This window comes from Rhinatrema bivittatum, chromosome 2 (genome assembly GCF_901001135.1).
Source record: "Rhinatrema bivittatum chromosome 2, aRhiBiv1.1, whole genome shotgun sequence".
NCBI lineage: Eukaryota > Metazoa > Chordata > Amphibia > Gymnophiona > Rhinatrematidae > Rhinatrema > Rhinatrema bivittatum.
Window position 1 is genome coordinate 672,241,015 of NC_042616.1, and position 14,589 is coordinate 672,255,603.

At 44.9% G+C, this 14,589-nt stretch overlaps 1 protein-coding gene across 2 annotated transcripts in view; it reads left to right on the plus strand.

Moving 5' to 3' along the window:
- The window catches only part of CRISPLD1 (cysteine rich secretory protein LCCL domain containing 1), a 198,643-nt gene that overhangs the window by 113,776 nt on the left and 70,278 nt on the right, over positions 1 to 14,589 (plus strand). For both annotated transcript variants that reach the window (XR_003854848.1, XM_029591502.1), the window contains exon 10: positions 1,078 to 1,208. Coding sequence is in view for 1 of the 2 variants with exons in the window: in XM_029591502.1 (XP_029447362.1) it covers positions 1,078 to 1,208 (131 nt within the window). In the remaining variant the exon portion in view is untranslated. The remainder of the gene's footprint in view (positions 1 to 1,077; positions 1,209 to 14,589) is intronic.

The window sequence follows — 14,589 nt, forward strand, 5'->3', positions numbered from 1 at the left end:
TTCAGGACAAGAAAAGGATTAATGTACAATATATCATCATTGACATAACAATGAAAAAAAAAAAAGAAAAATATATTTCTTGTTCTGCTAACTATAGGCAAATTAAGAGTACCCTCTACAAAAACCATGAGCGAAATTCATTAAATCTGAAACAAAGACAGAAATACCAGAAAATGTTATGGGGGTTCCCCTCTATTTCTATTATTAACCTGCTGTTTTCCCCCCAAGAAAATTTCTGAGGTGATCTGGATCTAAAAATGAATAATATTTCCCCTCACATTTGATGATACATCTGCAGGGGTATTTCAATAAAAAGAATCCTCCTTTATCCAATACTTCCTGTCTTAGTCTAAGAAAACTCTTTCTACGGAGCTGAGTAGCCCTTACCAGATCAGAGAATGTCCACATTTTTTGTTCATAGAAATTTTTTGATCTGTTTTTCTAACCATGGGCCTCATTTTCTAAAGTATCGCAGGCCTGCGACACGTTAGAAAACTGCGTTAATGGGGGGCGGGGGTCAAAGCGGGGGGGGGGGGGGGGTGGCGGTCCTGCGCTAGCCGGCAGCGGTCGCACCACCACGGTGCAATCGCTGCCGGTTTCGTACCCAATAGCGCCACCTTAGAAGGTGTAGCTATTGGGCGCGAAAAAGCCCTTATCTTTTCGCCGTCCGCGGCATCTTCGCGGAGTCGGCCCCGGTGATGCCCCGACTCCTCCTCTTCTGGGGCCGACTCCGTCCCGATTTAGGTAGCACAGGCGTGCGCTACCTTCGCAGGCTATCGCAGGCTTATGCTAACAGCGTAAGCCTGCGATAGCCTTGGTAAATAAGGCCCTGTGTTTTCAAACTATAAAATCAACTGAAATGAAGACAAGAGATATTGATCTGGAGCCTCACATTTAATTGGAAAGGCCCGCACAATTCATTTATGAAATGCAGTTGTGCTAGGTGCAAACCATTGTTGAAGTGTATTTCTGACTCGCCGAAGATTTTAAGTGGACTAGCATGGCAGCCACATTAATTCATGTGATTACTGTTGTGAAACGCTACATAAAAAACACTTGTTCCATTTCTGGTTTTAGCAATCCAGTATTTGTAGAGCTGCGATACACTATGGTGTCCTAGACAATGATGGTGGATGGGTAGATGTCACGCGACATGGCAGGAAAAACTATTTCATCAAATCTTATAGACATGGAATTCAGTCAATTGGGTAAGTGACAGACTTCTCTTTTTTACTACAACTGAAATGTACAGTGTAATTTTTCAAATGTAATGTTTCCATTAAGATTCAGAAAGCCCTTAAATATACACAACTCTTTTTCTCTATATATAGCATTGATATAGATACACATTTATATATATGGGTCAGTCTACTAAGCTGCATTAAAATTACCTGATGAGTTTAACATCTGCACTAAACAGTTTTATGCAGAATCCACAACCCAGAGATGCACATCATGACCTTATTTAGATGACCATATTAATTTTAATGTACTTATGATATATGTTGTCCTTCCCGGATATGCAGGACTGGTCTTCAGGGTCAGCAGAAAGCTAATATATTCTCCTTATAATATAATAGTTTCTATTTTTAATCTAACAGTAATGCTTTTAACATTCTACAACAGAACTAACATGGAAGGGATATGAGATCATGGGGCTGATATAAGCACTAAAGCTGCCGCAGGTTTGTGCGTGCATGTTACACACGGTTATACACACGGTTTCTCAAGCAAAGATATATGGGTATGTTTGTGCGCGGGAAAAAACGTGCATATAAACCCACTTACCAACTCGCAGCTTGTTACATAAGTTAATGATATTGGGTAGGGCCAAGAGTCCATCAAGCCCAGCAACCTGTGTCCAACACTAGCCAATCCAAGCCACAAATTCCTGGCAAATACCCAAACATTAAATATAGATCCCAAGCTACTGTTCCTTATTCATTAATAGCAGTTTATGGACTTCTCCTCTAGGAACTTATCCAAACCTTTTTAAAACCCAGATACAGTAAGTGCCGTAACCACATCATCTATCAATGAATTCCAGAACTTAACTATGCATTGAGTGAAAAATAATTTTCTCTGATGTGTTTTAAATGAGCCTCTTGCTAACATCATGGAGTGCTCCCTAGTCCTTCCATTATCTGAGAGAGCAAATAACCAATTTGCATTAACCTGTTCAAGTCCTTTCATGATTTTGCAGACCTCTATCATATCCCCCCTCAGTTGTCTCTTCTCTAAACTGAACAGCCCTAATTTCTAGGGGTGTGCATTCGTTTTGAACGCATATGTAAAACGCAACTTATTTTTTTTTAACTTAAAAAAAGTGATGATGCGCAACGCATCGTGATTTTCAACTTATTCAACATAGCTACGTTGAATACGTTGAACCTAAATAAACACTTAAACCCCCCACCCTTCTGACCCCCCCAAGACTTACCAAAACTCCCTGGTGGTCCAGCGGGGAGTGAGGAAGCCGTCGCTGTATTCCTTTGCGAGGAGCACGTGACGTCGGCGTCACGTCGGAGTGACGCGGACGTCACGTGTTTCTCCGCGTCTCCGCTCCCGGACCCCCATTGGACCCACCCGGAACTTTTGGCCAGCTTGGGGGGTCAGGAGGGTGGACCACCAGGGAGTTTTGGTAAGTCTTGGGGGGGGATTAAGGAGGGTGGGGGGTTTAAATTTTTATTTAGGGAACCGGTGAACGTATGGACATAGCCTCAACTTATGGAATTCTCCATATGTCCATATTGACCGAAATTGACCCTCACCTTCAACTTATGGACTTATCAACATAAACTTTTTGTCTGCACATCCCTACTAATTTCTTTAGCCTTCCCTCATAGAGAAGCCATTCCATGCCCGTTATCGTTTTGGTCGCTCTACTCTGTACTTTCTCCAGTGCAACTATATCTATTTTAAGATGCGGTGACAAGAATTGCACACAGTATTCAAGATGTGGTCTTACAATGAATCATACAGAGGCATTATGATAACCACCATTTTATTTTCCATTCCCTTCCTAATAATTCCTAACATTCTGTTTGCTTTTTGGACCGCCACAGCACACTAAGCTGATGTTTTCAATATATTATCCAATATGACGCCTAGAACTCTTTTTTGGGTGGTAACTTCTAAGATGGAACCTAATATCGTATAACTATAGCAAGGGTTATTTTTCCCTATATGCATCACCTTGTACTTCTCCACATTAAATTTTCTCTGCCATTTAGAAACCCAGTTTTCTAGTCTCACAAGGTCCTCAAGCAAATTATCACAATCTGCTTAAGATTTAACTACTCTGCATAATTTTGTGTCATATGCAAATTTGATCACCTTCCTCATTGTAACCTTTTCCAGATCATTTATAAATATATTAACAAGCAACTGTCCAAGAACAGATCCCTGAGGCACTCCACTATACTTTTTTCAATTGTGAAAACAGACCTTTTAATCCTGCTATCTGTTTCTTGTCTTTTAACCAGTTTGCAATCCACAAAAGGACATCACCTCCTATGCCATGACTTTTTTGTTTTCTTAGAAGCCTCTCATGAGGGACTTTGTCAGTTGCCTTCTGAAAATCCAAATACACCACATCTACCGGTTCACTTTTGTCCACATGTTTATTCACTGCTTCAAAAAAATGTAAGAAATTTGTGAGGCAAGACTTCCCTTGGGTAAATCCATGTCTATCTAAATTTTTTGTGATTTTATTCTCTTTAAGAGTTTCCATGATTTTTCCTGGCATTGAATTCAGGCTCACTGATCTATAGTTTCTGGTATCATGCATGGAGTCCTTTTTTAAATATTGGGGTTACATTGGCCACCTTCCAGTCTTCAGGTACAATGGATAATTTTAATAATAGGTTAAAAATTAATTGTAATAGGTCTGAAATTTCATTTTTTAATTCTTTCAGAATCCTGGGGTATATACCTTCTGGTTCAGGTGATTTCTACTCTTTAGTTTGTCAGTCTGGCCAACTACATTTTCCAGGTTCACCATGATTTGGTTCAGTTCATATGAATTGTCACCTTTGAAAAATGTCTCCGGAACAGATATCTTCCCATTATCATCTTCAGTAAACACTGAAGCAAATAATTTGTTTATTCCTTTTGCAATGGCCTTATCTTTCCTAAAGTGCTCCTTTAACTCCTCGATCATTTAACTGTCCAACCGACTCCCTCTCTGGCTTCCTGCTTTGGATATATTTAAAAATGTTTTTATTATGAGTTTTTGCCTCTGTGACCAGCACTCACCAAACTATTGGCCATCCTGCATTTCCTAGTATCCGGATCCTTCCAGATGACAGTAGGAGTCACCGGGGGAATGTCCCAAACCACTTTTTCCCTTTGCCTGGGCCAGGTCATAACAGCTGTATCTAACCACATTAATTGCTACATAGCATGTCCTCAGGGCAGGTAGGTCTTGATGGAATTGAAGAGAGGCTTTTATACCATAGCTCACTTTACCAATGTTCTGGTAGCTATTGACTGCACTCATGCCACCCTGTGACAGGGAGGAGATCTTCTGCAACAGAAAGCTCTTCCACTTCATCAACGTGCAAGTGGACTGTGACACTTGACTGTACATCTTCAACGTGGTGGCCAGGTACCTGGGAGCCATGCATGATTCCTTTATACTTAGGCAGTCGGGTCTCTTTGAAAAGTTTGAGGATGGCCTCTGCAGTGATGGTTTGCTAGGGTGGACTGTGGGGGTTGTAACAGCATCACTGACATGACAAGTAGCTTGTATAGTTAGGTCTGTATGCCATTGCACCAGGGCCTGGCATTCTCTCCCCATGCTCGAGAGGCCTGCTAATCTTGTGAGGCCAAAAATGCAGTTGCCATAAAGCTTTGTGTGTGAGCAGCCACTACACATGTTCTACGGGTTCACTTTAAGCATTGGCCTTTTCCAATCCTCCCATTTGGATCATCCTTAGAAAGCAGGTATTATATCGATCCACATGCCAGACATAGGAGAGGCAGTCAGTTTTTGGAGGTCTTCCAGGTCACAAGCAACAGCAGGCCTCATAGCTGTGTGCTCTTGGGCTATGGGGATTCTCTAACATTCACAAATCCTTTACTGCTCCTCAGTTGTCAAACAGATGCTGACACAGTATTAGAGCAGCCTGCAAGTAGAAGACATTTTGTTTAGTATAAAACCTAAAAAGGGTTTTGTCCAGATTTCCTTTTAAGTGGAGTGAGGACCCAAGTAAGCTGCCCATTGTTAATTCTTGTGGGGTGATTAGTGTAACTTTCCCTTAATACCACACAAGTTTTACATCTATACTATGCACTCTTTGGCCTACAACCTGCAGCTGTACATTTATGCTCCCTAGAGATGAAACACACCTAGGCCTTTATGTACTTTTCAAGTAGCTTTCTGACTAAAGCCTTATGTCATGATAGCATTTGATGCCAGAGCCAGAGAAAAGGCCCATTGTTTGGTCAGAGGTGATATATCTTCACAATGGAAGAGGCCAATGGTTGTTATAACTGCACTATGACCTTCTCATAGCTCTACAACCTATTAAGGCCCCAACAGAGTGAATAAATAGCTACTGCACCTCTAGCCAAGCATTTATATACCTATTCCACTGGATTAGCTAGCTAGTACCCATCGTACATACAGGCCCATGTATCTAAGAGTTAGCTAAGAGTATGCTCTCTAGAGAAGGCAACTGGAGCCAACAGTGAAGCTCCACAATAAGAGCTTCCTGTGTAGCTCTTGCTATCTTCCTTGTAAGCATACAAAGAACTTTTGGTTGTAGGCCCTAGGCCATATGGTCTTTCCTGCCAGAAAAATGCCCAGTTGGAATAGCCACTGGCCCTGTAGCATGCAAGTTCATGTGGATCACAAAACTTTGACTTAGTCAACCCTGAAGACAAAAAGAACACAATGAAAACAAACGGAAAGTGTTTTTTCCAACTACTACTTTATCACTCAATAAATATCGTCTTGAAAGCATCGTCTTTGGTAATCACATTCTGCAAGGACAAGATATAAAATTGCACAAGACATTGTAACTGAAATGAATAGCACATTCATAGTGATGTGAATCGCAACCGGAATCAATTCCGGTTTCAGATTCGTGGACCATCGGGAAATTATTTTTCCCGCGGTCCAATTGTTTTTTTTTTTATCGGCTGCGCCGAGCCGATAACCCAAAAACACAGCCTGACCCTTTAAAATTAGTTCTTTGGTATCCTCCACCCTCCGGACCCCTCCAACCCCCCCCCAAAAAATTTGTAAGTACCTGGTGGTCCAATGAGGGTCCCGGGAGCGTTCTCCCGCTCTCGGGCCATTGGCTGCCAGTAAACAAAATGGCGCCGATGGCCCTTTGCCCTTAGCATGTGACAGGGTATCCGTGCCATTGGCCTGCCCCTGTCATATGGTAGGAGCAATGGACGGCCGGCTCCTACCATGTGACAGGGGCCAGCCAATGACACGGATACCCTGTCACATGCTAAAGGCAAAGGGCCATCAGCGCCATTTTGTTTACTGGCAGCCAACGGCCCGAGAGCCGGAGAACTCTCCTGGGACGCCCACTGGACCACCAGGTACTTAAAAATTTTGGGGGGTCCGGAGGGTGGAGGGATACTAAAGAACTAATTTTAAAGGGTCGGGCTGTGTTTTTGTGTTACTTTTAAGTGCCCTTTCTCCCTCCCCCCCCCCCAATAACAATAAGAGAACCCACAAAATTAATCATGGGGGTTTCCTATCGCTATCGGGACCCCCCCCCCTCCCCGATATCTGACGAGATTGAAAATACTGTCCGTTATTTTCAGTCATCATATAAACAATTCACATCCTTACACAATCAGTGTAGACCTATACGTATATTGTTCCAAATGGCAACATTACATTTACATTCTTAACATCTTATCCTTTTGCTTTCTGTGTACTTTATGAGACAATCACCAGCATCAGGAGCAGGAAATGAGACATGATGAGAAGAGACAGCAGTTGGACCATAACTGGAGACCACATCAAGGAGGCTGGAGAACAGACAGAGCATTGAGGAGGGTTTTAGAACTAGACAGCAGGAGAACAGTGGCAGACAATAGACCATTCCCTTTAGCTAGCTGGCACAGGAACTCTGTGGTCAGGATGAGCACAGCAGGCTTCTTATATCTAGCAGGCACAGAAACTATGATTTCAGGATGGGTGCAGCATGCTTCTTCCATCTAGCCGGCACCGGAACTCTGTACAGAGGTCTGGCCAGGATTCTTAGGACAAGTCTTGTTAGTTAGCATTGAATATCAGCAGGTCTGCACCTCCATGGGCCTTTTCCATGATGTGGCTTGCCACTTGGAAGCAGCATGTCTTTGGAAGGGATGTGAATTGGGACCGGAATCGTATCCGGAATCGTAATCGTGGGATCGGAATCGGAATTGTAGCCATTTTTTATCGGCTGCGACCAATCCCGATCCCGATAAACTCACCCCGACCACTAAAATCAAATTCTATAGAATCTCCCCACCCTCCCAAGCCCCCCAAAACATTCTTTAAGTACCTGGTGGTCCAGTGGCCCTACCGACCCCCCCAAAACTTTTTTAAAGTACCTGGTGGTCTAGCGGGGATCCCGGGAGCGATCTCCTGCTCTTGGGCCGTCGGCTGCCAGTAAGCAAAATGGCGCCGATGGCCCTTTGCCCTTTCCATGTGACAGGGGCTACCGGTGCCATTGGCCAGCCCCTGTCACATGTTAGGAGCAATGGATGGCCTGCCTATGTTTAAAGATGGCGCCGGCCATCCATAATTCCTACCATGTGACAGGGGCTGACCAATGGCACCGGTAGCCCCTGTCACATGGTGAGGGCAAAGGGCCATCGGCGCCATTTTGTTTACTGGCAGCCGATGCCCCGAGAGCATGAGATCGCTCTCAGGATCCCCGCTAGACCACCAGGTACTTTAAAAAAGTTTTGGGGAGGTCGGGAGGGTGGGGGATGCTAAGCAATTAGATCTAAAGGGTCGGGGTGGGTTTTGGGGGTTTTTTGGGGATGTGTTCCCTTTCTCCCCTCCCCCCAAACAGATACAAAAACCACACGAATCATTCGTGGGGTTTCCTATCTGTTTCAGGGGGGCTCCGATATCTGACGAATTTTGAAATATCGTACCGATATTTCAAATCGTCAGAAAAACGATTTGCATCCCTTGTCTTTGGGGGGCCTATCCTGAGTCATCTCTCAGGCTGGGTACTTCTGCAGAGCATGGAGTCTTGGAATTCTGGGGAAGGCACAGTCAGAGGCTTGGGCATGTATTGTAACATCTGATTAATGATGCTGGTCATGTTGTTAAATGATGTCACCACCATTTTCAGAGCTTGTGTGTGTGCTGCTGTCTGATCACGCAGGGCCTGGGTTTGATTGTTGGCAGCCTTCCTCAGGCATACTAGCTCTGCCTGTATGTGGTGGAGTTATACCCCATGCCTTCTTTCCAGCTGGTCCAGCTGCTCATGCATTAAGGTCTTTGGTGGTGCTGGTGTCAATGGCAGTGCTGGTGTTTGTGCTGGTGCCAGTGCCGATGCTGGTGCTGGTGGTGGTACTGTGCTTGGCATGGTACAAGCTGATGTTTTGGCCTCCAAAAGTGGCATGAAGGGTCTGGTGGTCTGCTCCTGCTGAGTTTCTGCTGCCTCATGCTGGCAACATGGTATGCTCAACAGAGGTTGCGGTGGCTCCACTGGCTCCCACTACAAGCTGGTTTCTTCCATGAAGGCTTATATATTTAGGCTCATATTGAATGGGCTTGCTGAGCTGAGGGGTTCCTGCATCTGCCTACACAGACTGGTGCTGCTGCTCCTCCTCTTCCTCGCTGATCTATGTCTCTGCATCCAACAGCTAGGGGGCACAGAAAAGTGCTGCTGCTGAGTTGCTGGTCTCTGCTGGTCCCCGAGGCTTGACTGCTGTGACCCATAGACTCCTGGGTGAGAGATGTGGAAAAAAAAAAAGACATAAGTAACAAAGCCAAGAAGTACACATGTACTACTTAGCATTTGAGGTCACTTTGCATCTCAATCAATGTGAGCATCTTATACAAAATGATGTGGACAACTGTAGCAGCCTTGCCAATTACAGGTAAGGTGAATTTACCAGCTCCAGCTCGAGTGGTGTCCAGCTGCTCAACGATTCCCTCAAACAAATCTGGTTCCAGCCACTGGGGTTCTTCCTCCGATCTGCCGTATATACGTATTCCTGTTCGACACTTCTGTTTTCAATTGGGCTTTTTTTGTCACGGTATCTGTGGGCCACCTGCTCCCCACTCCGCTATGCCTGGATATAGCCTGGGCAAAGGTATGCCAAATCTGGCCCTTGGATGCCCTTGATATCCAGGCCACATTGTTACCGAAGAACATGCCATAATGTTCGAGAACCCCTGCGATAATCATTTCATTGTCCGCCTTGCTGAACTTCAAAGCCCTCAGACAAGCGTGCCCTGCTGCTTGGCTGCCAGAACGGGGTACCACTTCCACTTCTGCAGAGATGTCCTCCCTTTCCTCAGTCTCGCTCTCACTCTCCTCTCCCCTCTCTTCCTCCTCCCTCCTTCCCCTGGCCTAGAAATTCCCTTCTCCTCTGCCCTCTCTATCTATCCCTAGCCTGCTGGCTCCTTCCTTGATACTCGCCTGCCTGTCCCTTTCCTCCTCCCTCTTCCTTCTATCCCTTACCTCCTGCCTATCTCTACTTCTGTTCCTATCCCTACTCCTTCTCCTCCACCTACCACTCCTGCTCTCGTTCTCCCACTTCCCCCTCGTCTCCTGACACCTGTCCTCACCTCTCTTCCCACGCTTCTCATATTTCAATGTCTCCAATCCTCAACTCCACCATGCCTTACCACTCCTCCTCTGCCTCACCACCACATCTCACCACTGTTCTTCCACCTCACTGTCATGCCTCACCACCACGCCTCACCATCATACCTCCCTACACCTTCTCCGCCTCACCACACCTCTCCACCATGCCTCACCAAAACACAAAGACAGACAGAGAAACAGGACAAACTATAAAAGCTTTCAAACACAAATCAAGACAATAGACAAAGGGAAAGAGAAACAAATGAGAAACAAGCCACAGGACACCTCAGTCAGAACTCGCTAAAAACCTCCAACCAACCACCATCTACCAACTCACATACTTTCCTCTTCTCTCTCCAAATGCCTGATCACCTCAAAGAGGCATCTGCAGGAAGCTGATATATATAAACCCAAAAAATAAAGTGCAATGCATAAACTAATGTGCGCCACAATTATGCGTGACACGGTGATGCAATGCATGATGCAATAACATAATTTGCTTCACAAAAATTGCCTATGCAATATGGTAGACATGAAATTAGCCTAACCACACCCAGTTTTTATTTCTCCTATAATCTAAGTAATTTGATGAATCTAGGCCTAAGTTAGCTGGATAAGTAGCTCCTGCCCAGAAAGCCCATATCTTGCCCAACTATTTATCAGTCTAAGGGCCTCATTTTCCAAATGTATCGCATGCGGTAAGGGACGTTTCGCACGCAAAATGTCCCTTTTCGCATGCGATACCAAAATGGGGGCGGAGTCGGCCCCGGAAGAGGAGGAGTCAGGGCGTCACCGGGGCTGACTCCGCAACGACGACGCGGATAGCGAAAAGGTAAGGCCCTGGTGCGATCCCTGCTGGCTAGCGCAGGCCGGCCCCCCAATTCGGCCCCCCGCCCCTCATCTTTTAAAGTATCGCAGGCCTGCGATACTTTAGAAAATGAGGCCCTAAGTGACAGCTGCTGAATGGGATTAGATATTCAGCCACTGCCACTTATGTCCATACTTATCTAGTTAAGTAGCACTGTATATCAGTCTCCCTATATTAGAAACTGTAAAGTTTGCTTTGAGAACATCAGAGGCTGTAAAGATCATGCCATCAGTTGCATAATTTATCAGTAAAGGTTATATTGGAAACCAGCACTGCTTCCTGTGTATATATTACTGCCATTGGCAATAAAGGGTCATTAGTGCTATTTACTAGGGATGTGCGAAGCCCGAACCTATTGGTTCGGGCTTCATTTTCGGCCCACCGTGGTTCTTCCCAAATTTCAGTTTAGTGCGCACCAACATTTTCTCATTAGTGTGCACTATCAGGAGTTAGTGCGCACTAACCCCGTTAGTGCACGCTAACCCCGAAACAAATTTTTCCCTTCGGGTTTCGGCCTCCATGATCCAGGATGAATTAGGCAATTTCAATGAATGCACATCCCTACTATTTACAATAAACTCTAAGGTATGATGGGACTTTATGCAATGCACAGGGCCTAGAAGATTATTCTTCTCCCTGCCCAGGGAATCCTGATCACTTAGTTCATATTGGCATCATGGGAGGGCTTTAATACTGGCATTAACAGATACAGTTCTAAGAGGCTTTGAAAGTGGACAAAGCTACCTACTAATACTACTTGATCTCTCGGCTGCATTTGACACAGTAAACCATGCAATACTTCTTAACAGATAAGCAAAAATTGGAATAACAGAAACCATTCTACAGTGGTTCACATCATTTATGAAAGATCAATCCTATCAAGTTCAAATTAATAACGTGAGGTCAGACAAAATTACACTTGACACAGGGGTACCACAGGGTTCTACATTATCGGCAACATTATTTAATGTTTATATGTTGCCAATGTGTCATCTACTAGCCGGTTTAGGCCTAAGACATTTTATATATGCAGACATTCAAATCTTGACTCCAATAAATGATACACTTGAAAAAACATATAAATTAACTGCTATGTATTTAAACATGATCAAACAATTACTTGCACACATGAGGCTAGTTTTTAACATCGATAAAACTAAATTATTTTATTAAAAAGGAAAATGAGAGATATAGGACTTTCTAATTTATCATTCCAAGACGACATAACAATTAAGCTAACAGATCACGTTAGAGATATGGGAACAATCATTGACATAGAGCTCAATTTTAAAAAACAGATCTCTGCCAAATTAAAAGAAGGCTTTAGCAAACTATTGACATTGAGACAACTAAAGCCATTATTAACTGAAGAAGGTTTTAGAACAGTATTACAATTAATACTTTTCTAGTACAGATTATTGTAACTCACTGTTACTAGACAGACTAGCCTCTACAATACGTCCATTACAAATACTGCAAAATGCTGCTGCTAGGGTTTTAACAGGAATAAGAAAAAGTATTCATATAATGTCGATACTAATAAAACTACACTGGCTACCAATAAAATATCGTACTAAATTTAAAGTACTCTGCATATTACATAAACATTTATGGAGAACAAACGGATTGGCTGAATGCAGCAATTCGCTTACATAAACCACAAAGAAATTTGAGATCTGAAAATAAGGGGCCTTTTAGTAATCCCGTCAGTAAATTCTGCCCACCTGAGTCAAGTAAGAGAAAGAAGTATTTCTCTGGCTGGGCCTAAACTGTGGAACGAGCTTCCTACAGAGTTGTGACTGCAAACTGATATCAACATTTTTAAAAAGAACCTGAAAACATTAGAGATGTGCTTCGTTTTTTTCTACCGGGTCGTTTTTTGACTCGGATACTTCGTGGTAAAATTCGGGTTTTCTCGTTTAGTTTTTTTGAAAAACGAAACGAGGAAACCCGAAACTGGGCCAAAAAATGAAGCGGGAAACGAAGCTAAAAAAAAACCCACCGCAAGCATTTAAAAGCATTTTCGTGCATACATACAAACTCCCCCCCCCCATCCCGAACCCTCCCCAAGACTTACGAAAATCCCTGGTGGTCCAGCGGGGTCCCGGGTGCCATTTGTTCCTCCGTGCACATGTGCGCCATTGTCAGCCTTGCTCCTCAAAATAGTGCCGAACAGCCTATGAACTACTATGTCACAGGGGCCACCGGCGCCATTAGTCAGCCTCTGTCACATGGTAGGAGAACTGACCAATGGCGCTGAAAGCCCCTGTGACATAGTATTGGCAAAGGCTATCGGCGCCATTTTTATTTCTGGCAGCCGACAACGAAATCGCTCCCAGAACCCCGCTGGACCCCCAGGGATTATTGGCAAGCCTTGGGGGGGTCAGGGGTCAATGATGCTTCATGGACCATTTGGACTCCAAAACAGAAACTCCCCTTGCATGGTAAGCAAATTCTTCAGTAAGAAGTACCCTCGCACGCTCATCAAAGAAACTCACAGGAGATGACAGACACCCCCAGTACTGACAGCGTGTACCTTCTGATGGCGGCCACACCTTCACCATCAACAGAGTTGAACTAGACAACAGATGGCTGGTCCCTTACAACTGTGTACTCTCCCGAACCTTCCTTGCTCATATTAATGTCGAGTTTTGCAATTCTGTAAAATCAATCAAGTACATCTGTAAATACATCAACAAGGGAAGTGACCAGGCCATATTTGCCCTGGAGAAACAACATGATGAGGTATCACGGTATGAGACAGGGCATTACGTCAGCAGCTCTGAAGCAGCCTGGTGCATATTCTGTTTCCCTATTCATGAACGTTTTCCCCCAGTCATTCATCTCGCTGTTCATCTGGAGAGCGGCCAGAGGATTTATTTCACAGCTGACAACGTTGTAGAAAAAATACACAATCCTCCCCAAACAACCCTCTTGGAGTTATTTGATCTTTGCAAACAGGATGATTTTTGCCAAACAGCTATTGTACTCTGAGGTTCCAGCCTACTAAGTTTGGAAAAATAACCAATTTTTTAGGAGAAAACAGGGACAGCGCATATCAGGCTACCCAGGAGTGAAAAAGGACCAAGTCCTCGGCAGAGTGTACACAGTCCCCCCCCCCCCCCCCAAGGCTTGCCAATAATCCCTGGGGGTCCAGCGGGGGTCCGGGAGCGATTTCGTTGTCGGCTGCCAGAAATCAAAATGGCACCAATAGCCTTTGCCAATACTATGTCACAGGGGCTACCAGCGCCATTGGTCGGTTCTCCTCCTGACCCCCTCCAAGCTGGCCAAAAGTTCCGGTTGGGTCCAACGGGGGTCCGGGAGCGGAGGCACGGAGGAGCACGTGACGCAGACGTCACACCAGCGTCACGTGCTCTGCCGCGCCTCCGCTCCCGGACCCCCGTTGGACCCAACCGGAACTTTTGGCCAGCTTGGAGGGGGGTCAGGAGGCCCCCCCAAGCTGGCCAAAAGTTCCGGTTCGGTCCAAAGGAGGTCCCGGAGCGACCTCCTGCCACATGACCTACCTGTCACGTGGTAGGAGCACAAGATGGCGCCGTGACCATGTGACAGGGGCTGTGCAATGGCACGGGCAGCCCCTGTGACACAGGCTATCGGCGCCGTGAGGAAATTGCAAAGGAGTGCAGGTATGGCTTCCTGACTCCCCGCTGGACCACCAGGGAGTTTTGGTAAGTCTTGGGGGGGTCAGGAGGGTGGGGGGTTTAAGTGTTTATTTAGGTTCAACGTATTCAACATAGCTATGTTGAATAAGTTGGAACTCGCAATGCGTTTCTCCTCAAACCTTTTTTTTCTCTTTTAAAAATATAAGTTGCGTTTTACATATGCATTCAAAACGAATGAACACCCCTAACGTTTACGTGATTTTATTGTGGTTTTGTCGGGCTGTATTTCAGTGTAAGTGGGAAGTTTCATGTT